The sequence below is a fragment of the Anomalospiza imberbis genome, chromosome Z (assembly GCF_031753505.1).
Source record: "Anomalospiza imberbis isolate Cuckoo-Finch-1a 21T00152 chromosome Z, ASM3175350v1, whole genome shotgun sequence".
NCBI lineage: Eukaryota > Metazoa > Chordata > Aves > Passeriformes > Viduidae > Anomalospiza > Anomalospiza imberbis.
In genome coordinates, this window is record NC_089721.1 from 45,831,710 (window position 1) to 45,853,167 (window position 21,458).

The 21,458-nt window shown below is 33.6% G+C and overlaps 1 protein-coding gene and 1 long non-coding RNA gene across 6 annotated transcripts in view; one reads left to right on the plus strand and one right to left on the minus strand.

The window, feature by feature from the left end:
* The window catches only part of ADGRV1 (adhesion G protein-coupled receptor V1), a 305,664-nt gene that overhangs the window by 263,527 nt on the left and 20,679 nt on the right, over nt 1-21,458 (minus strand). For 3 of the 5 annotated variants that reach the window (XM_068175720.1, XM_068175721.1, XM_068175718.1), the window contains 10 exons: nt 16,559-16,743; nt 15,482-15,631; nt 14,295-14,390; nt 13,011-13,115; nt 11,570-11,683; nt 8,447-9,012; nt 6,941-7,211; nt 5,775-6,104; nt 2,292-2,468; nt 1,087-1,310 (listed from right to left, as the gene is read on the minus strand). In XM_068175720.1, the coding sequence (XP_068031821.1) occupies nt 1,087-1,310; nt 2,292-2,468; nt 5,775-6,104; nt 6,941-7,211; nt 8,447-9,012; nt 11,570-11,683; nt 13,011-13,115; nt 14,295-14,390; nt 15,482-15,631; nt 16,559-16,741 (2,216 nt within the window). In that variant the 5' untranslated portion in view covers nt 16,742-16,743. Of the gene's footprint in view, nt 1-1,086; nt 1,311-2,291; nt 2,469-5,774; nt 6,105-6,940; nt 7,212-8,446; nt 9,013-11,569; nt 11,684-13,010; nt 13,116-14,294; nt 14,391-15,481; nt 15,632-16,028; nt 16,091-16,558; nt 16,744-21,458 lie in introns of those variants that run through there. The other 2 variants (XM_068175722.1, XM_068175723.1) reach the window with 2 other exon arrangements.
* Nucleotides 1-21,458, plus strand: part of LOC137464407 (uncharacterized) — a 234,906-nt gene that overhangs the window by 97,721 nt on the left and 115,727 nt on the right. The gene's annotated exons all lie outside the window — the stretch shown is intronic.

The window sequence follows — 21,458 nt, forward strand, 5'->3', positions numbered from 1 at the left end:
ATTCATTGTGCACTAGATGCATTCACCAGCCAGCTTCTACAGAAGCAGACCAACCCTGCACTGAAAAAGCATCTTTCCTGTGTAATAGAACAATGCTCGAAAAACAAGATCAGCAGCAGCTTAAGGAGTTGCTTTCTGGTTTGCTAGTACGTAATCTACACAAGTATAAGGTGTTAAAAGTTCCCATGAACTATTCTGCCCTTCCTATGTACAGCAAGGATACTTCTGCATAAGGTAAGGACTGTATACATGATAGATGTTCAATGCAGACATTGCAGACCTCTCTTAGCAAGTTTCCAGAAAAATAAAAGGGAAAAATATACCTCAGATTATTAGGAGTTATTAGAAGAAGTGATAGTATTTCTAAAGTATAGATACATCTGAAATTTTGGAAGCAGGACTGAAGAAATAGCCGAGATTCTCCTGCTAATAAAACAAAAGGCTCCTGGATATGAAATAATTCAAGTATTTTGAGTAGTGTTCACATGCAGATAATATCTTCTGAGGCCTTTTACAGCCTTAATTATCCTGCAATCCTGATGTCACACATAAGGGAGACCACAACACTGTGCTTCAGAAACACCATTGCTCCCTTTGTAGCTTAGGCATGTGGTAGTAGTCACACTGGCCTGTTTTGGAAGCCAGCAGTTGTGATGGAAGTATCTAATTCTGCAGCAACATCCTGACAATAAAACTCTTCTGAGAAAAACATAGTTATGTATTGCTTTTGTAACTATTCATTATAGCTTTCCCCATTATCTCACAAAACATTATCTTTCTGAAAACAAGGGTAATAATCAAGAGCTATAACTAAAGATCAAAGCTAAATGAACTTTAGTACCATACATTATTTTAATCAAAATACCAACAAAACTAAGTCATTAGATAATAAGCACAATATGGTTTTTTACATTGATCACGAGTCAAAGAAGATTTCATACACAGTCTGAATCAAGGGCCCAGTATTCTTCCAGGTATTTATCAACACAGTGGAGGCAACACCTCATAAGTAGTACTGTGCCAATTTTTTATATATAGATTGAATATAGCAAGCGGTACATATGAATAAAGATTAGGGTACAATACCTGTCCAAAGTTAATAACATGGTTTCATTTATTTCAGGTATATCATCAGCTTTAATAGTAATGTTGATTGCAGTATCACTTTGTCCAGATAAGAAAACAACAGAGCCATTAAAAGGACTTATGTCATCCGGTGTTACTGACTTGTGATTAGGACCAGAGGGTCTCAAACTCCAAAACACAGTTGCTTGACCATCAGTCCCATCTCGATGCAATGCAATGGAAACCTGTAAAGCACGTGAGTCTGCTGTGACTTGCAAAACTAGATTCAAAAACAATTAAACCTTTGCAAATTACTGTTTGAATATGAGCTTCAAAATATTCACGTTGGGCTTTTTACTCATACCTATGTAAAAGAGCTGAAATCAAAGATGGTATATCCATGAAGATATATACTTAATCTTATCTTTTTAATCATCTATCCATTATATACTTGGACATATATGTTTATATATACTTAGCGGAGGTGGCAGACCATTAACATGACAAATCACTTAGCACTCAGAAACACAAAAACCCTTCTATGATGGATTTAACCAAGCCCACCTCATCAAGACAACCAAGGTTTTAAATCAGCAGTTTTATTCTGAGAATGAAAAGCACTTCTCTGATTCAGGATTTGAAGGAAAATCTCACTTAAAGCAACTAGGGGGGAAAAAAGGAAAATGTGAGAAGAAATATTTTATAGAGAGTTTCTCTGGCTAAGGTTACAGCATTCAGATGGATGGCAATGCTTTTAAAAATGCTTTGGGTACTGAGAAACACAAAAAAGCATCTTTATTAGAAAACAGACTCAGCAAGCCAAACTACATAATCACATGTAAGTCAAATATAAAATACACAGACACTTCCATGAAATTTGGGAGCAAAATCAGTCCCACTCTACAGAGTGTCTTTGCACCTGGTGAAAGAAATTAAACTGTCTGCAGCATCTTTTGCTCTATGTGAGCACAAAGACATAACCAAGTCTAGATTCTTACACAGAAAGCAAAGTTCATTACACTCTTAAGATGACAAACACATTAATCTTGCTAGCAATTTTTTGCCTTTTTGGTTTTTTAAAGCAGGAGAATATTTGAAATAAGATCAAGCTTGGAGGATGGATTTTTCTCACATTAATTTTCAAATGTTGCAGTGGATATAGCAAACTTTGCTTTCTCTAAATAAGTTTTTCCATACTAAGGGACAATATAAAAATGTTTACTTACCACTGTAGCAGGTGATTCTTCTGGTTCAGAAAGAATAATTGGAAGATTGCTAGTAAAGCCTATTTCTCCATTTGCAATATCTGGAGTAATCCTCAAAGAAATATTTCGAATCTCACCTAATCTAGGACTCACGGGTGTGACAAGAGGAATTCTATTCAGCAGCTCAACTTTTTCCAACTGTGAGAAAAAGTAAGAAAAACTTGAAAGATAAGAAGCCTGAGTACCAAGCAAGAACTATTCTGACATCTTGGAATAAGTGTCATATGCAAGGAGCAGAACACCTTCAGGATAAATTTCTCCTACAAGCAACATTTCTACTACAAAAATGTGTAAGCAGTTGTATAAGAAATTAAGTGAATGGTATTGAGCTTCTACACCAGAATAGTATACCTCTCAGACAAATCATGTACACAACTAAATGTATGTAGAGGGAGAATTAACTTTCTAAACTGGGCAATTCGTTACTGGAACTATGAATTGATCTGCCAAGCATCCCAGATTGTTGTTCTAACTTCAGATTTTTGCCATGCATGGATACAAATCTGCTGAAGTCACTGGAAAAATAATAATTTAGACACTCTCATGACGCCAAAGAGTGATTCAATCTTCTTTCCTCTCAAAAAAAGTAATGACATTTCTATTTACAATAACTAATGTTAGAATTACATTCAGAATTTAAAATCATTACAAGATTTCAAAACTGTAGTCTCCTCTTATATTACCATATTTTGATAGTTTATTAATATTAAGAAGAAATAGAAAAATATTTATTCTAACTTTGAATGGAAAATACCATTCACTTAGCCCATCAGCACCATTAACATGACAAGGAATGCACAACGTTCCTTGTTTTATTGGATTTAATATTTCTTTCAAATATAATTTAAAACACTATCAGATTCTGTCTACATGGATCACAATAACAGATATTTCTACAAATAATTTATATATACTTCTGTAAACATTTCACTGGTGCATGAATCACCAATGAGAATCATCTTTTAACTCCCGTTAGGATGCTTTTGCTTGGCGTTATTAGATTTTGCCATATAGGTTTTAGTGGAAAGGGCAAAACAACCTTATTTAAATCTATAGAGTTATTATGAATCATCCTTTCAATTGATGAGTTTTAAATTCCTTTGATTCTTAAAACTAATTTATATAAAATGCTTGGACTGTATAATATTTTGTTCAACTGTTATTCAAGTAACACTCAAAAATATTCATGCACATTTTATTTGATGATAGATGGGATTTGTTTTATAAATACCATATTTAGAAATTGATTCTCAACCATACCAGCTACATATTGGGATTCTGAGGAAAACAGAGTGGTTCTATTTGTTTCCTCGTTTTCTAAGATTTCTTTTAGAGTAGGTGCGAATTCTCCAATTCTTCATGTAGGTGGACCACTGTTTTGGTTGTTAGCTCAGTACAAGTTCTGAAATACTACACAGCTGAAAGAATTCCTTTTGTTACTATCTGGATGGTAACTTTGATGTTAAAGTAATAATTAATGAAATATTGGGTTTTTTTTTTAATTCAATGTTTCCTCTTAAAGCAAACCAGTCCATGAGGGAAAAAAGAATACACTGTGAACTGAGTAATACCAAGCAGTTTACTAAACTAGTTAATCTTCCTCTCCATACCAGAAGTGGTCTGCACATCAAACAATAGGTCATTTAATTGAAGATGTCACTGAAAAAGGTTAATCTTACATTTCCACTTCCTCTATCTGTTCTCTTATTGTGTTTACGTTTTGTTTCTTCCTCCATCCCTCCTTCCCTTATTCCTGAGTTGATCCTTTACTGGGCCTAGTACAAACTTTGTAATTCCATTCTAAACATGTTTTCTGAGACTATAATTTATTCACGATGTAGAAGGATTGTCATAGTGATAAATAGGGGTATTCCATTTTTATAGAAATTATTTGTGTTAGAAGTTACGTCTGATTTTGTGTACTCAAAAGATTTTTATAGTTCATGGAGAAAGTACAGAATATACACCCCGTCTCCCTGGAATCTGCAGTTTGAAAAGCCAGGCCAAATGTCTGCATATTGAAGTACTTGTCACACATCTTGTCCACAGTCCACACTGCAATGTTATTTGTAATCTATCACCTGAAAGGAGCTTGGAATTAGGTATTTCAATTCTTCTGTCGATCTTTCAGAACACATGAAGATGGTAAAACACATTAACGTATTCTAATATTTCAGAAACATATTCCCTGCCTAGCTGAGAACATAGAAAGAGCGTGTGCAACTAAAATGATAATATGGTTCCAGCAATATTTTTTTCCCTCTCTTCTTTTTTTTTTTTTTTTTTAATAGAATGTAGGGGGAAGAAGGTAGAGGGAAAAATCTTTTCAGGTAATTAAAACATCTCTGGTAGACTAGAAATTAAAGAAGACCAAATTTTACATCTATGATTTCACATCAACATCTCTATTTGATAATTTTGAAGACACCTGACTTAAAATGAAAAGACTGAAAAGAACTAAGAAATTAATTTGAAATTTGTGCTTTGGTTGTGCCAAGTCACCCCTTTGTCTGTGTATCAGGAATGCTACCCAGGCTCATGATCTCAGACAGTGGCAATAGTTAATCAGAGGAAGTAGAGATTATGCAGTAGTCTGAACTGCAGATGAGAATATAGGTATAAAAATTACTGATTACAATGCCCAAAATCTCCCACAGCAGCATATCTGAACAGTAACTTGCTAACATGTATGCAAATCTGGTTTTTCCCAGAAGAAAAATGAAGGGAAAAAAAAAAATTGGAAAATAAAAGAAATCTTTCTTTAAACATTTTTATGGAAAACCCATTTTCTTTCAAAAGCATAATTTTAGTGTATTTTTCCAGCCAGTCTTACAAGCAATGACACAATCTCCCTTCTTACAAATTCAGCTAAAGAAAAAAAAAATCAACCAAACAAAAAAACAAACCACAAACGAAAACAGAGGACCAAAAAATCCAAAAGGCCAAAAACAGGGAAAACTAGAAGAAATTTTCAATTCCCTGGTCCAAGGTGCACATAAACTAAACATGTATGACTATTTTAATCTGTATTTCCTTTCTTTCAATTTCTAAAATCTGTCATACTTCTGTACTTTAGGAGCATTAATTTGATTAAATCGAAAGGCAAAGTGTAGACAGAATAACATACATAAAAAGGTAACTAACTTCTGCAACACTGATATAATTTTGTTAAATTTCATGATTGGTAACTGAATCCTATTACAACAGTGTATGTTTTTTAAATAGTGTAATTAGTATTTAATGATTAGGAATAAAGCTCTTTATAGCATATCTGTGGAAGCAGTATCTAAATAAAACAGTTTCCTCAGCTACAGAACTGTTTTTATTTTTTTTTTTAATCAGGCTGAATAATTTTAAGTTAAAACAGAAGGACCCACTACTATTTTATATACTGCTCTTTATACTACAAGGGCTAAAAACCCACCCCAAGAACAGCTGAGATACCTGTATGACAAAATGAGCTCCATTTTGAAGAAATGCATCATTTCGTATTGGTATAGTTGTAGTAGCTTGTGCTTTTCCTTCTGGAAAGATGAGAGTACTTCTTCTAGACATATTTAGAATGCCATCTTTCGCTCTCTCAGGATCCAGAGCTCCAGCTGGAATATACAGTGTAGTATAAACCAACTGCACATCTCCAGCTGTTCCTCCTTCCCTTGAAAAACTCAAGGATAAAAAACGTCCCATTGGATTACTTTCAATCTTCTGATTCTCCAAAGGATGGAATTTTATTAGGCCATAAACATCATCACTGTCCTGAATGTAAAACAGAAGCTGCAAAGCAGAAAACAGCATGCTGCATTACTCTATATCATAGTTTCATGCTTTCACAAAATCATCTCCTGACTGTCACCACACATTTTTCTCCTTAGTGAACTGTCATCAGGAAAGAAATCAGATTGACAACCTCAAAGTATTCTTTATACACAAGAAGCATTGCACTGACAGTGGCAACTGTCCCACTGTGCATCATCACACATGCCAGAATGAGCTCTGATTTTTTTGGTTCAGCAGCCAAAGTGAATATTTTGAAAATGTTTTAGATTGTAAAGGATTTCATTTTAATCACCAAGCTCATTCCAGCCATTTTCGAGAAAGACAAAGCAGATACTTGAGTCACAGAATTGTCAGCAATTCCAGCCACCCTTTATTTAATTGTTCAGAGGTTACAGCCTTAATCACCAAACCTTCCCCTTGAAGTTGTTATTCTGTAAAACATTTCAGTAATCATTGAAACAGCAAATGAACAAGTGAAAATAGTTTTCCTGTCTTCTGTTGGAAAGCAGTCACTCAAGATAGCATTTATTCAATGCTATTATTGCACACTGGGAATAATCTGAACTGAATTCTACCACAGTAAAAGAGCCTAGCATTGTACACATATTATACATTGTAATATGATATTACATATCTAAATACTTTAGATATGGCTCCATACACTAAGATTATATTAAGGATTAGTTTGCTTGATTTTTATCCAAGGCCAAACTCTTTAACCTGTTCAGATAATCCATCAATCAATCAATGTTACTAAAATGGGTAAAGTCTTTATTATTCTAAATACCTTCTCCAAAAGTACCTTCTCCAAAAGAATTCTAAAGTAAACTTACCTCAGATGGCTCACTGACTTCTGCACCTCCCTGTATTGTATGAGCTAGGAGTTTCAGAAGATAAGGCTCTGCCTCTTCTGGTATATCATCATCAATAATGTTCAGATGAAGTGTCACCAGCATCTCTCCTTGATCAAAACTTATCTTTCCCGCCTCTGGAAGTAGGTCTGCAGTCACAGGTGAAGGGTCACTGCTATTTCGGATTATAACCCAAGAGACAGAAACATTTCCATGTGTCCCACCATTTCTTACAATTGTGATCCCTTCAAACCTACAGTTTCAAACAAAAAACAAAAACCCACAAACCATAATTAATATTGGCATGCAGGGTTACCAATTCCCTAAAATATTTACACTAACCTACGTGGTGTAAATGTTAACTGCTTGCAACTGACATTTGACTCAAGGCTTACAGTTTGTGAAATCGTAACACATATATAAAACTTGAGCATTTACTCATGAACTCTGCAAAATCTCGGAAGATACGTGTTAGATCTCACTTTGTTTACAGCAAGAAAGATACTCAGAACTGAGTGGACTCTTGGCATGTTTTACATTTGTCTTGAGAAATACAAATCAAATTTAAGAAAATGTTTTGCCTATTCTACATAATAAGCAGTTATGAGGCATGAGCATTGAAATAATGGTCTTGAATTAACTGTTTGCCTCTGTACTAAAAATATATTCAGTTACTGATATTTATGATACTGGAAATGTCATGTTGCCTGTATCTGACAAGTGAATGACTACAAAAAAATCTGGAAATCATGACTTACAAACCTTTAGAAACCAGGATTTATTTCTTTACTGTGTATAAAGAAAGAAAGATGAATACACCAGTGTTGGGCCCTACATACCATAAAATATTCTTGCAAAATTTCTCATAGTATGTTATTTGGAGGCATTATTTTTTTCTTTGGGGATGAACCACCACTAATTAGTGGTGGACATTTTTTATTGAGAAAAAATAATAAATATTGTGTATCAGTCTGCCTATAAAATTTGAACAGAACTTTGATTTTAATCTCTATGTAAAATTTCAAATATTTAAATTGTTTTTGAGTTTAAGGTAACTATGTCATGGGAGACACTGAACTTTTTTTTTTCCCTTAATCAGAGACTGGCATTATAGATAATAAAAACAAATATACACAGAGGGTGGAAGACAGAAATGTATTTCCCACTGAACCTGTGTGTAGCAATATCACAACTTCACTGATCCTATATTTAGATTAAGGAATTTTCACTATTGTGATAATGTGATTGAATACTTATGGCTTATTTACATACAGTTTATAGATGTTAAAATACTTTCTGTATAATTCTATATTCCCACTTCCTTGAAATCTTTGTAAATATAGCTAATAATAACAACACACTGAGTGATTACTACATTATATTTTAGTAGTGATTTTATAATTATTTTAATAATATCCTAAGTAGCCTTAACAGTTACAAACAAATCTCTTAAACTGACTAGATACTAGATTTTGAGATCTGTAGTACCTTGAAATTTGGTCTTCATCAATGATAACAGTGTGAGCGAACATAACACTGTGGATTGACAGCACTCCATAGGGTTTATCATTCGGCTGGATAGTGACATGAACAACAGATGGATAAATCAAAACAGCATCTCCCTGCAAAGTGTCTTTAAGAAGCATAATCTGAAAGGTCTCAGCAATTTCTGGTATGGCATCATCAAGGATCTTAAATTTCAAATATGTTTTGTGAATTAGAGGTGGGAAAACAAGAGTTGTATTTGGCTGTAGATCTAGGAAGTCTACATTAAGCTGTGCATGTGCAGTTGAATCCCCAGTTATGATGGCGTAACTGACAGAGACTTCATCTTCATCAGGTCCAATTAATTTTCCAGTGACATCCTTACCACGAAGCACTTGGATTGTTATCACTTCATCTTCCTCAGGCACCATATAAGCATTCTGAACAAAACGCACAGGACTGTCATTTTTCCTAATATTAATCCACACAGAATTTTTCGTGTCGTTGATTTCAGCCCCTCCCTCCACACTCTTCAGACAAACAACAAAGATTTCATCATTTTCAGGTACCTGGAAAAATAGTATTAGCAACTGTGTGTAAGTCCCATTTCAAATATATGCAGAACACTTATATTGAGACACATGGTTTATGCATTTTGCAGAAGAGTGAAATTATACCATCTTGAAAGCTCATTTCATATTAAAACAAACAGGAGAACAGTCTTGCTTTTAGCTTTTACGAAAAATCCCTTTTCATAATTTATGGTCTCTATTTTACCTAAACATACTTCTGAAACAGAGTAGAAAGTCAAACAAAATACAAATAAAAATTACTCAAGAATCAGAAAAATCTTAATCTTTACAGCTTGAGAGTATGAGGATACCAACTGTCATTTTTGAAAGCCACCTCTACTTGGAAACAAGCGTTCCTCTCTATTACTTATATTTAAATTTTCTTTTTTCTGATTTTGATTCTGATCTATCTCTATATGTGCCTGAGACAATACAACAGCAAATTCTGTTGTTATAGAACCTACCTTGGCCCATCCATCCTTATACATTTGGAATCACCACAAACCCAGACAAAATTTCCATCACAGATCTGAGTGTTTTCTTGTTCTTACCAATAATTTAGATTTTTTGTATTTCTACAAAATAAGTGTTTAAAACTACAATTTTAGTTCTAGCTATTTCTTTTCCAATATCTGATGCAGGAGACAATAAAGAATAGCTTATAAACCACAAATTACAGAATTAAGGATGAGATTTCTGCTTTAAATTACTATATAAATATACATATATGGACAAAAATGGTGTGATGTGATTCCTGGGTATCCTGTGCAGAGCCAGGAGTTGGACTTGATGATCTTAATGGGTTCCTTTCAACTCTATGATTCTATATATTATTCCCCAAATCTTGATTAGCTACCCCTGTGGAACTGAAAAAAATATTGTTACTAATATATATAGATAAAAAGTAAATATTTAAAAATTATTTGTGGTCTTTGCATTTCATCCTTACTGTGGACTACTGGAAATCAGTAGTATTTGCATCTGAAAGGAACTCCAGGACAAAAGTACAACTTCTGAAAACCCTACTGTCCAGTATTTCTTTCTCTTTCACATTCATTTATTTACTGGCCACCCTCAAATCCTTTTCTAGGGCTAGAAGAGTGGGCATGATAGCTTATGCCAATTCAGTTCCTTTGGCTTGTGGCTCTGAAACATGCATAATACCATTGACTGATACAAGGGTTTGTTGCCAGTGGGAGATCTGGAAGATCTCAGCCACCAGCTTCCTATACTGAAGTACAACACAGTTGATCTACCTCATTAAAAAAAAATGCTCACTTATATTTCACTTAGTTGACTAACAAATATTCCATCTGGCAAAATCTAAAAATATACATTTAAGAGAGTCAAAATATATCCACAATTTTAGCTGCAGTTTTTATCTTAACATCTCATATAGAGACGATACAGGACAATTTGGATTTCTTAATGGCATCATTATTGACCAATGAAAAACCCAGTCAGACTTCAAAGACAATAATATAAAAGATTTTCAGTGTTGATTTGCCTCTTTCATTTTCTGTTAAAAATCTTCCATTTTTCCTCACTAAAAAAGGAAATGTACACAATAAAATTACTATAAATATATTACTGTAGAGATCAGAGCTGCAGTCACCTAATTTTTGTAGGAAAAAGGCTTTGCAATTCAGAACAATATGTGTTACAGAGTTTTTTGTTAACTTCAGATCTTAATAGCTCAAATTAAGTTCTGAGAGTAACACTGAATGCTTGTGCATTCCATCATAATCATCAGTGAAGGATTTTGACACAAAATTAACCTTTTGTGTACAGCCATGGAAGACATCCAGCGAGTGAACCACCGCAGCTATACAGATCAAACTTTGAGTGTAAGACCATTAGAAATACCTCTCAGAGGAAAAAATAAATCACATCTCCCCACAAACTGAATGAATTATTTTCATATATAAGTTACAGAAAAAATACATCTAATCTGAAAGAGATATTTCTACACAGCAGTTTTGCACAGTCTCTAAAATAGTAGTATCAGTATAGACTTGGGATGCTATTTTCCATAATTAACAGAAATGCGCAAATAATTGCTTAAAAGCTTCCCACTTTTGACACATACTTTTCTTTCCCCTACATATTTTTTAGTGAATTTCCTTATCAAGATGTTCAGTATCACTTTCACACTGAAAAGTTAAATATAGAAATATCAGTCTAAAAAATTAACCTGTATGTAGTTAAAGAACATCATCCTTCACAATACAAGAACCTCACTCTATGATCTGAATAAAAATATAAAGTTTTCTTGATTATTTGTACTTTTACTGTACAACACCTAACAGACCTAGTAAGAGAGTCGGGGTATGTTCAGAAACTAAAAATATTAATTGATGAGAAATACAGAGGCAAAGAATATATTAAAAAGATAAAATGAGAGCCCACAGAGACAAAACTGAACATCAATTTATGAAGCAGAATGACTTGTAGCCCTGTTTAAACCAAGCATTTTAATAACATAATATACACAGTCCCCCCAGAACAGCAGTCAATCTATACATCCAAACCAAAAATGTCAGTTTGTTTTTACCTGATCATCAAGCACTGTTAAATTATAAATCAACACTGATCTCCCAGGGGTAAATGTAATATTTCCCCAGGCTGGACTCAAGTCTTCTTCAGCTGAGTTTGGTCCATCTTCTATCTGCAAATAATTGTTTTTTATGATAAGAAATATATAGAAAATGCATAAAAATCCAGTACAATAGCCAATATATACTGTGTGAAATGCATAAGAAATTGCTATTTATTCAATCTGGGTAATATGCACACACATTCAGTTGTGAAAATCTACTATTTTTTGGAAGATGGAGTAAATCACAGTAGGCATTCTGAAGAAATTATGTATTGCCAGAGAAAGAGGAAGAAAACTACTTCCATGCAGGCCTTTTCAGAACTCTTTGGTCTCTACTGATGCATAACTGACTCTTTAAAATAATAAAAAGGATAGTCCTTCTCTTTTAATTTAACTAGCATTTCCTAATCAGTTCAAAGACAAGATAAAAGCAATTGCTCATTTTGTGACATTTCTATCTTGACGTGATACTAAGGAAATTACACTTAATACTAAAACCTAAAAAATTAGTAAAACCCGTAGAGGCAATATAAAAGGGTTTTGTTTTAGAAAATCTTGTAAATCTTTTTCAACACATGCATATAAACTACATTTTGAGATTAACCTGATAAATTAGATAGCAAAATTTATTGGACTTAAAACAAACACATCTTCAATAAATAACATAAAGAATCACTAAACATTGTTTATACATGCTGTATTTAGCGTGCAAGAACGTCCACTACAAATCTTTTGAGATTTTGGCCCATCTAGATTAAATCTTTGCTGACAACTGAAAAAGAATTTTTATATTAAAAAGAATTACCTACAGTTTTAAATAATGCAACAGAAACAGAACCAGACAAGGAAAAAAACAATCCCCCTCTCACAATAGAGGCAATAAGTGTATCCCATTCACATGACGTATGTGAGTAACGGCCTAAATATTCAAGTAATAATTCTGAAAGGTTGAAATGTCTGGGAATTCAAACTGCAATCTTATAGATACAGAAATTCACTAAATATTTAGCTCTACATTTACATTTTTGAAGGTGGCAAAATCACCTTCAAAAGAGTCAGGTGTTTATAAACTTTGGAGAAATATACAGGACATTTCTTGCACGCTCAATAGGCATTGTTTGTTAATAATACCAATAAAAGCTGCTTCAAATATCTTCCGAAAAGACAGAGAATACTCATTTTTTTTAAATATATTAATTTTTCCTAAATTAAGAAGTTAGATAATTGCAGTATTTTCCAGTTGAAAGGTAGTATCTTCCCATTTTATGAAACAGAATTAACAAATGTAGACATAGCTATTTAATCCTTTCACTTTAATAAGCACTTTGATACTTTGATTATGGCCTCACACCTTCATGTAATAGTCAAATGTATGAAGCTTTTTTGATAAACTCACCTCAAAACTTACAACAACTGTCCCATAGGTTCCTCTTTCCCTGATTAGAGTGAGAGGCACAAAGTCATTTCTGCCCCTAGGCTCATTCACTGTGATTAAGGCAGACTAATGAGGAAAAAAAAGGGACAGGCAATCAGGCACAGATCAAATATCACAGCAGACGGAATTGTTACCATAGGAATACTAAACTCCAACAGACAAGTTAATCCAATCTGGAAACCAGTCTGCTGATGGCATACATTTCCTAGCAACCAATTAGTTCAGCTGATTGAAAGCTTGAAAGGTTTGAGATAAAAAAATTATCATAATGTATGTAGAGTGGGTTTTTTGGGTTTTTTTTTGTTTGTTTGTTTGGGTTTTTTTTTGTTGTTGTTGTTTTTGTAGTTGTTTTTGGTGGGGTTTTTTGGGGTTTTTTTTTGGGGTTTTTTTTGTTTTGTTTTTTTTTTTTTGTAAATGAGCATAGTTAAAATACACTAAGCACTGGCATATGAGCACTGGTCATATTTACAGGAGTTCCTAACTCTATTAAAAATAGGTTTTCTTCATTAAAATCTCATTTGTTAGATAACTAGACAATGGGCTCCGTCTATTAAACTGTTAAAGCTGAGAGATTTCAAAGACAACAGTTCAGGGAGCAGCATGGTTTAATAGTATGGTATTAAATTTTTTTCATATTGGATTTTTTTCAGGGAAGTCTTCTAAACAGTTTATTGCCACAATGCCAGCAACAAAGCAGAGTTTCTCTATTTCTGGTAACACAAACTTAGTATTATTGCAAATATCCTCCATACCACTAGAGTCACACCACTCTTACCCCTAGAAGGTATTATATTATGCATAGATCATGATACTGCCCTTACAGCTTTAGAGTTAAATATAAAATTGCTCACTTAAGATGCGAAAAAGGTATATATTCTTAAAATTTCCAAGCCACCTCTTTAACTTTCCTATGGTATTACTTCCTCATTTCTTCCATAGTATATTGAGAGGCAGTGGGACTGAAAAATTTCTAAAGACTTTATATTTAGATAAGCAATATAGATTCATCCAAGTTTGAGGATCTTGGGCAACATTTCAACACCTAAAAGCATACAGAAATATTAAAGCTGTATATATGTATGAATTGCATACATATGTATGAATTATCTCCAGAGATGTTTTTGGAGATGTAACTCAGAATCTGTTTTCAAGGGATTTGGGTGAATAACTAATCAGCATCTTTGACTATTTCATCTTTATGTTTACTAAAATGTTCTATAAAATATACCACAAAAAAAGTCATACCATGTTAAAAGAAATTATTCCAAAGGCATTGTCATTTGATAAGATTGTTACAGTGGCAGATTTGGGAGCACCAAGCTTTATCCTTGCAGATGGTTTCTAAAATTAAAACCAAAATAAAATATTAAGTATGGTAACAGAAAAAAAAAAAGGCATTTTGATTTTGCTGTCTCTTAAGAGTTAATATTAGCTTACAAAAAAGTATGTCTTTTTATTATATGTCACCATGAAAATTTTTGAAAGCAATAGAATGCACTAAGATCATTCCTAATTACTGTGGAAATACACTGTAAACAGTCAACAATAAAGTGTTTGAAACAAACTTTGCATATGATTAACAATAGTTAAACAATTAATAAATGCATATTAATAGGAAACCATACATGAAGCATCGAATACTGCCAGGAATTGCAAAGTTGTTGTTTTTATTCCAGCATTGTATAAAACTGAAAGTCTGAAGCTACTACAGTGGGATACCAGCTAAAGGATTTACTGGGATAGCAACTAAAATAAGCACGCTCTTACAGCATTGTAAAATTGACAATTTTACAAATCAAAGAAGAAGGAAGGGAAAATATGCATTTTTAAATTCACTGTAAACATCCCCATAGATGTGTAATATTGGCAATGAAATAGAAAATTTATTTTTACTGAATTTACATCTTACTTAGTCATGAACTGTTAGCTAAAAATATATGAACGTGAACCCCTCTCTTGTAGCATAACTCCTGTGAGAAAGAACAATGTGAAGAAATTTATTGGTAAATATTTATAAAATTGTTTGGGTTTAGATAAGTCACATTTAACCTCTGCTGCTGGAGGACTCAAAGTCATCCTCTTTTTCTGCTACTTCCATCCTCTCCTCCACATACATTCTAGGCAGGAAAACAGGAAATGCTGAGTCTTCACAATTTAACTCTTCTGGGCTCTAGTACACCTTCAAATGTCCACAGCTGAATGCAATGCCTGCTCAAGTGTCAGGTACAGCAACATGACACAGAGACATCCACAGAAATGCAAACTTTCTGAAGGGCAAGAAGCATCATCCTGCTTGAATTCAAGATATCAGCTCTTACCTATTACTATTTACAAGCAGTAAGACTACACTGTAATCTATGAAATACCATTCACCTATATTAGATTATCCACTGTTTCCTGTAGAATAGATACATTGAAAAATTGAGACTTACCAGTAATGTCAAGTGAAATGTGAATGTCTCATCAGCTTCTGGAAGATCATCATCACAGACAGATATATACACTGTTCGGTTTGTTTCTGTATCGGGTATAAATGCAGCTGCATATGTGTCAAAAAAGTCTCCTGTGTTTTCTCCATCAATCTGCAATAAACACACAACCAAATACCACCTCATTCTTCCTTCAATATGTTCCATGTTACAATTCTAGACTCATTTGAACAGACTTCATACCCTCTTTGCTGCACAAAAGTCCTCCCACTGCACATAATTCTTTCCCCTGCTGTCATACAGTTAATTTCTGGAAAGAAGGTACATAGATAATAACCCATTTTATTCATGCTGAGTAAACAGGTGAAAAAAAAAGAAACATGAAAATAAACAGAACACTTTCTTCAAAACTATTTATTACTTCCTTCCCTGCAATTTGGTATGTTTTGCATAATGTACCATATGAAAAAGTTTTTTGTTGGAAAAGCTATGCCTGTACAGGAAGCACAGATCTGTATATCTCATAATACTCTACATGAATTAAACTTACCTTAGGATGTAACTGCCCCCTGCCTTCCATTCTAAGTACTGGAATGAGCCTAGACATTCAACCTTGATTAACAATTTGATCGTGAAAGCTGGCAAGATTAAGTCTTCTAACAAGAACTTCCCTCCTTTCATCTCAGTCAACATAAGAAAATTCCCCTAATTCTACTATAAGTGAGGTGATTAGAGGAGAGATTACAAAGGTAGTCATGTAAAAACAGCAAAGGGTCTAGACTAAGTTTACAGTTGGGCACTAAGACTAGATGGAGAGAAGCCACTGAACCAGCATAGCTGCCACACCTGAATCATCCTTCTTAGAGGCTAAAGGCTTGAAAGAACCATTGTGAAAAAACCATTCTTCCTCTCAGAAGAGTGAAATTAGAAGTTCAGAGAAGAGGAAACAAAGGGGTTTTTGTGGCTCACACTTGTCTCTTTTATCAGTCGCACTCACAACTCTCCATGTTTCTGAGTCCCAAAAAGTTCTTTAAAAAATTATCCACAGTTACTGAGAATATAATTGCCATGGTTTCTTACCGACACAATTGCTGTGATGTTAGCAGGCGTCCCTGTCCTTTCAATTACAAGACGTATAACAGTGGTACTTGTTTCATTGACTACAAATTCTGTTTGTCCACTGAACTTCACTTCTGTTTCTCCAGATGTGAAATGAATGAGTAATGCTAAAAGCAAATAAACTAATAAAGAAGCAGAGGGCATCCCTATAGAAAAAAGATATTAAAAATAAATTGTAAATCTAAAATACACAAAGCATTTGTGGTTGACCTTACCAATCCAGTTGACCCCTTTCAACTCTTCACATACCATGATCATATTGTGAGTGTCAGAATGAAATAAAAACATGCAGAGGTCTCCACTACAATCAAGTCATATAATGTAAATATCATGTGTATCTAATTGTACTTTTATAATTTTCATTTAGTGATTTTCTAGACAGTACTTATCAACTTCTTCCAGTGGAGGAATAAGGAGTTTCTTTTCAGAAACAATTTTTTTTTACTTTACCACAACTGTTTCAATTTTCAATCAACAATAATTAGCTTCAAGGTTGACAGTACAATTTCCCCTTTCTTTGGTCTCTAGATTGTCTTTAAAAACACAAAAAAAATTACAGGAAGGGTAAAGGGTTGGACACTTGCAGTCATCTCACTGATCATTTTCTGTCACCTTAATTCACCATGAAATATCCTTACACATTTGAATATGTACTTGAGTCTTATCCCATGATCATTTCATGTGTTCCTGTCCCAGAGAGCAACTGTGCTACTTGGCCATTGCAATCCTTATACAGGCAGACTTTGATTTTTATTTGTTTCTGCACAACATCTAGTATTTTCCGCTAGGAAATGCAAACTTAAAATCAAGGTTTTCTTTACTTTCTCCATTTTTCTTACATCAGAGTCCAGTTTTGTGAAGTAAAATACAATTTTAAGTCCCAGTGCAGTCATCAGGTGTTGATACTGTGAAAAAAAAAACTTTTAAAAGAGTCTGGCACAACAAATTTCAAATGGTTGCATTGTTCTGCAGAGGCTTACATTGCATAGTGCTGGCCAGAATGGAGAATGTGGATGCTGGATAGGGCAGATTGCTATCATAAGGATCTTAGAGGTTTTGGAAAAAAATAAGATAACAAAGTTATGCTCTAAACATCAAAATGTATTACAACATCAAACTTTTAACTGAATTAGCTCCCTTGTCAAGCTTCTTTTAATCTGTATTCACTATTTTACCTTATTAGTTCCTAAAATTTCTGTACAAAAGGTACAAGCAGTATTTGTGTAATTAAATATTTAAATAAAATGTCAATTTGCTTAAAATTATCCTTCCAAGTGTTACAATTACCAGACAAATCTGGTCAATTGCAGTTGTATAAACTGTGCATAGCATATTACATTAATATTTGCATATTAATAACATTTAAGATCAGACATGTTTGCAAAGTAGTTTGCTCTCATTATTGAAAAGTGGCAGTTATGAATATTTAATCATAAATCATCACTAAAACAGAAAATGTCATGATTACATTAAAACACATATTTGTAAAATGTGTGCCAAATTTGAGTCAGAACTGAGTCCAGCACTTACTCTGAAAGATTTGTTTGCTGTCAGATCGTTTTAATCCTAGAATGAACACAGAATAGATAGCCTTCAGACCACTTTAACTAATGCAGTTTCAGAAGGACTTCAAGTCTTTGATTGATCTTTCAACAAATTCTGTTTGGCCAAGGATAAATTTTATGTTGTGAGGACTTGAAATAAACTGCTTTCAGGCAAGCTAAAGAACAAAAAGATCCACAGACATGGCTTATTAACTATGTACAAATTGGAAGTACAGTCAAGAACACTATCAATGTTTTCCAGAGAACCTACAAGCAAAGACTGGTGGATTGACAAAGTTAGTTGATTTTAATTACTTGTAACAATAAAGTCATCTAGATCTGTTGAACATCACAGAGGGAACAGCCAAACAAAAAAAAAAAGTAAGTGAAAAAAGCCAGGACTATTTTCTCTATGAAAACAGCTATTCTTTTCACCACCCACTTTTCACGCCCACTACCCGAACAATGTCTGATTATTTCTGAAAAAAATGTCACATAGTAACGATTTTGCTGCATAGCTTCACACTACTCTAAACTTTTATTACCAGGAACACAGTCCTTCAAGATATCTATGGCTCTTACTGGGAATTCAGTAGTAATAGACTGATAGAAACAATGCTTGATTCTCACATATCTATCTGTTCAGTAATTCTAGTGCAGCAAAAACTTATGGTGGGAAGTAAAGATAATATATATATACATAAGGCCCCTGAAATTTAAAATTATCAGCAGTTTCAAGGGTTTTTTCCCTAGTTTTATGTGGAGGTGTTTTGAAAAAACAAACAAAAAAAACCTTCAAGCAGGAAAGAAAAGAGTTGCCTAACTTGTATAAACTCTCAGGTAGTTACACTCTGCAGAAGCAGGCATGATCCATACTAAGCTGAAGAATTTGATGACCTTTTAGCTTCAGCTGTTACCTTGTCAGAGACTTCGCCAATACCTTCCCACAGTACATGCTTCTAGTAAATAATACTGAAAACCTGATCCTTGAGGGCAAGATTACGAAGTTTAGAATTACTTGAATTCTATTACTTCTACTAGAGAGCATTCTAAAACTATAGGATTACTCCTGTGGAACAAGAGAAGTTTCACAATCATACCATCAATTATTTAGCTGGTGTATATCCTTCCTGGTTATGTTATTTGTACTAAGATTTACTTTGCACAGCCTGCCAGAAGTAGTTTTTACTCTATTTATATAAACTACACTTTTAACACTTTTAAAATTGTGATTTCTTTTTAATTTTATATGATGTAATATAATAAAAATACCATACATCAAGACTAAGAGAATGCAGAACAAATTTATTCAGATGTTTGAAGACATGTTATAGGTCCCAGTATTTTACTTAATTAAAAATGAACTCACTTTGTACATTAAATTCCTATGTTAGTTTATATGGGAATACCATTTGGTTTTTATTAACTCTATTGCATAAAGTTCAGCAGAAACCTTAGCAAGATCATGGATTACAAGAGGACCCTTTCTTACTTCCCTCACCTCATTAAACCACTGGTGACTGTAATCTGCAACTTGTTTTTTAATCTAAACTGAAACTCTAGTCCTTGTTCACTGCTAAATTTTGGTAAACCGTGCATTTGGTGATCAAGTACTCCCCTCTATTTCAGCTAAATACTACTCAGCTCATTTCTCTTCATCCAGGATGTTGACATATTTTAGTTAAATTAGTTTAATGAGCCAAAGTCACTGTAATGATTTTATAACAACTAACAAGCAATAGAGCATCACACATCTTTACAGTATGTACAATGGATTAACTATTTTGTTGTCATGTTCTGACTTATGTAATTTCAAATAATCATTTGTAGTACCAGTGGTAGTTTAAAACAATGCTATTCACTGAGGCCTAGATGATATTTCTAAGTGATTTTTAATAAAAATTTCTGGCATGAAAACCAAACCATACCTTTCAAATAATAATCTAGACATTTTAATGGTATTAAATCATTTTAAAAGTAAAAACATCCCATTCATCAACTATATAGTTTTTAAAAAGTAAAGAAATCTAACTCAGAATTCTGAGTCATGATCCCTAATTAACACTTTATTTTAGTATGCATTTTATTGCACTTTTTGAAGGAAATTTGTATTCTCCACTAAAATATGGAATATCAGTGTAGAATCAAATAAATCATATGCTGATTCCACACATACTATCACAATTTATATAAGGAATACCATTTCAATCTGTTGTCCAGTTGAAGTCAAGATAGGCTTATGAAACTCGTGAATCACCAGGATTAGCTTGCTGTTCCCAGTCAGTTTCTGGAACAAATTTCAGATTAAGACTTTAAGGTTTATAAAGAATGAATGGTCTTTTCAGCAGATTTTTACACCAGTTTCTGTGCTTAATAAATGAAACCCTTAAGAATGAAAAGAGCTCCTGGCTGTTTTCTTTGAAGTATGAGGGAATCTATAGCCCAATGAAACAAGGATAGATCAAGAAGGGAAATGAAAGGGCTGCACCAGATTAAAAATCTGAAATGAAATAAGCATAAAATGCTGGACATTTTGCCAAATGGGAATTGGCAAGAGAAAGAGAGTTCACAAAGTAGCTGATGGAACAAGGGATTAAGTATTCTTTATCTCAGAGTTTGTCACTGTTGTTCACAGGAGAAGAAGCAAGCTGAAGAAGCACCATTCCCACCCAGAAGCTACAACTGGATTTACCACTTGTCCATAATTTAACAACTCACTGTATATTTCTAAAGCCCACAGACACAGAGGAGCAAGAATAAGTCCAATTGTCACTGCCTGTCCTTGTCTACTCCCCATGATTACAAATACCCAGCCAAGCCGAACATTAAAATCTGGCATGCCCAGTACTTTGCATTGAGTACAGCATTACAGGTATCAGTGGTTTCCAGAGAGAAGTCTATTCACAGTGGAATAGACTGTGAATAGTCTATTCAAAGTTAGCACCATCTTTGGCTGAATACAATGGGAGACAGATAAACGTGCTCTTTCATATTTGAAGTGGCAATTCTCTGTAGTACACAGGAACAGCATAGAGCAAGAAGTTCTGCAAGGTCATTGCCACTGCTGCACCTGTTATAGAAACATATTGAAATTGTACATATTTACAGCATTTTATTTTAGGCATTCTCAGAACATTTTTGACATTTACAACAGTATTGGAGAACAACCTGGGTGGGAAAGCAGCAGAGATTAAAAAAACTTTGATTTACTAAACTTCTCCTTTTTATGTTGTCAAAGCTCCAAACTAAAGGAGAAATATTTTATTTCAGACTTGTTTTTTCCTTGCCTCAATGTTCCCACAGTTCACACATATGAA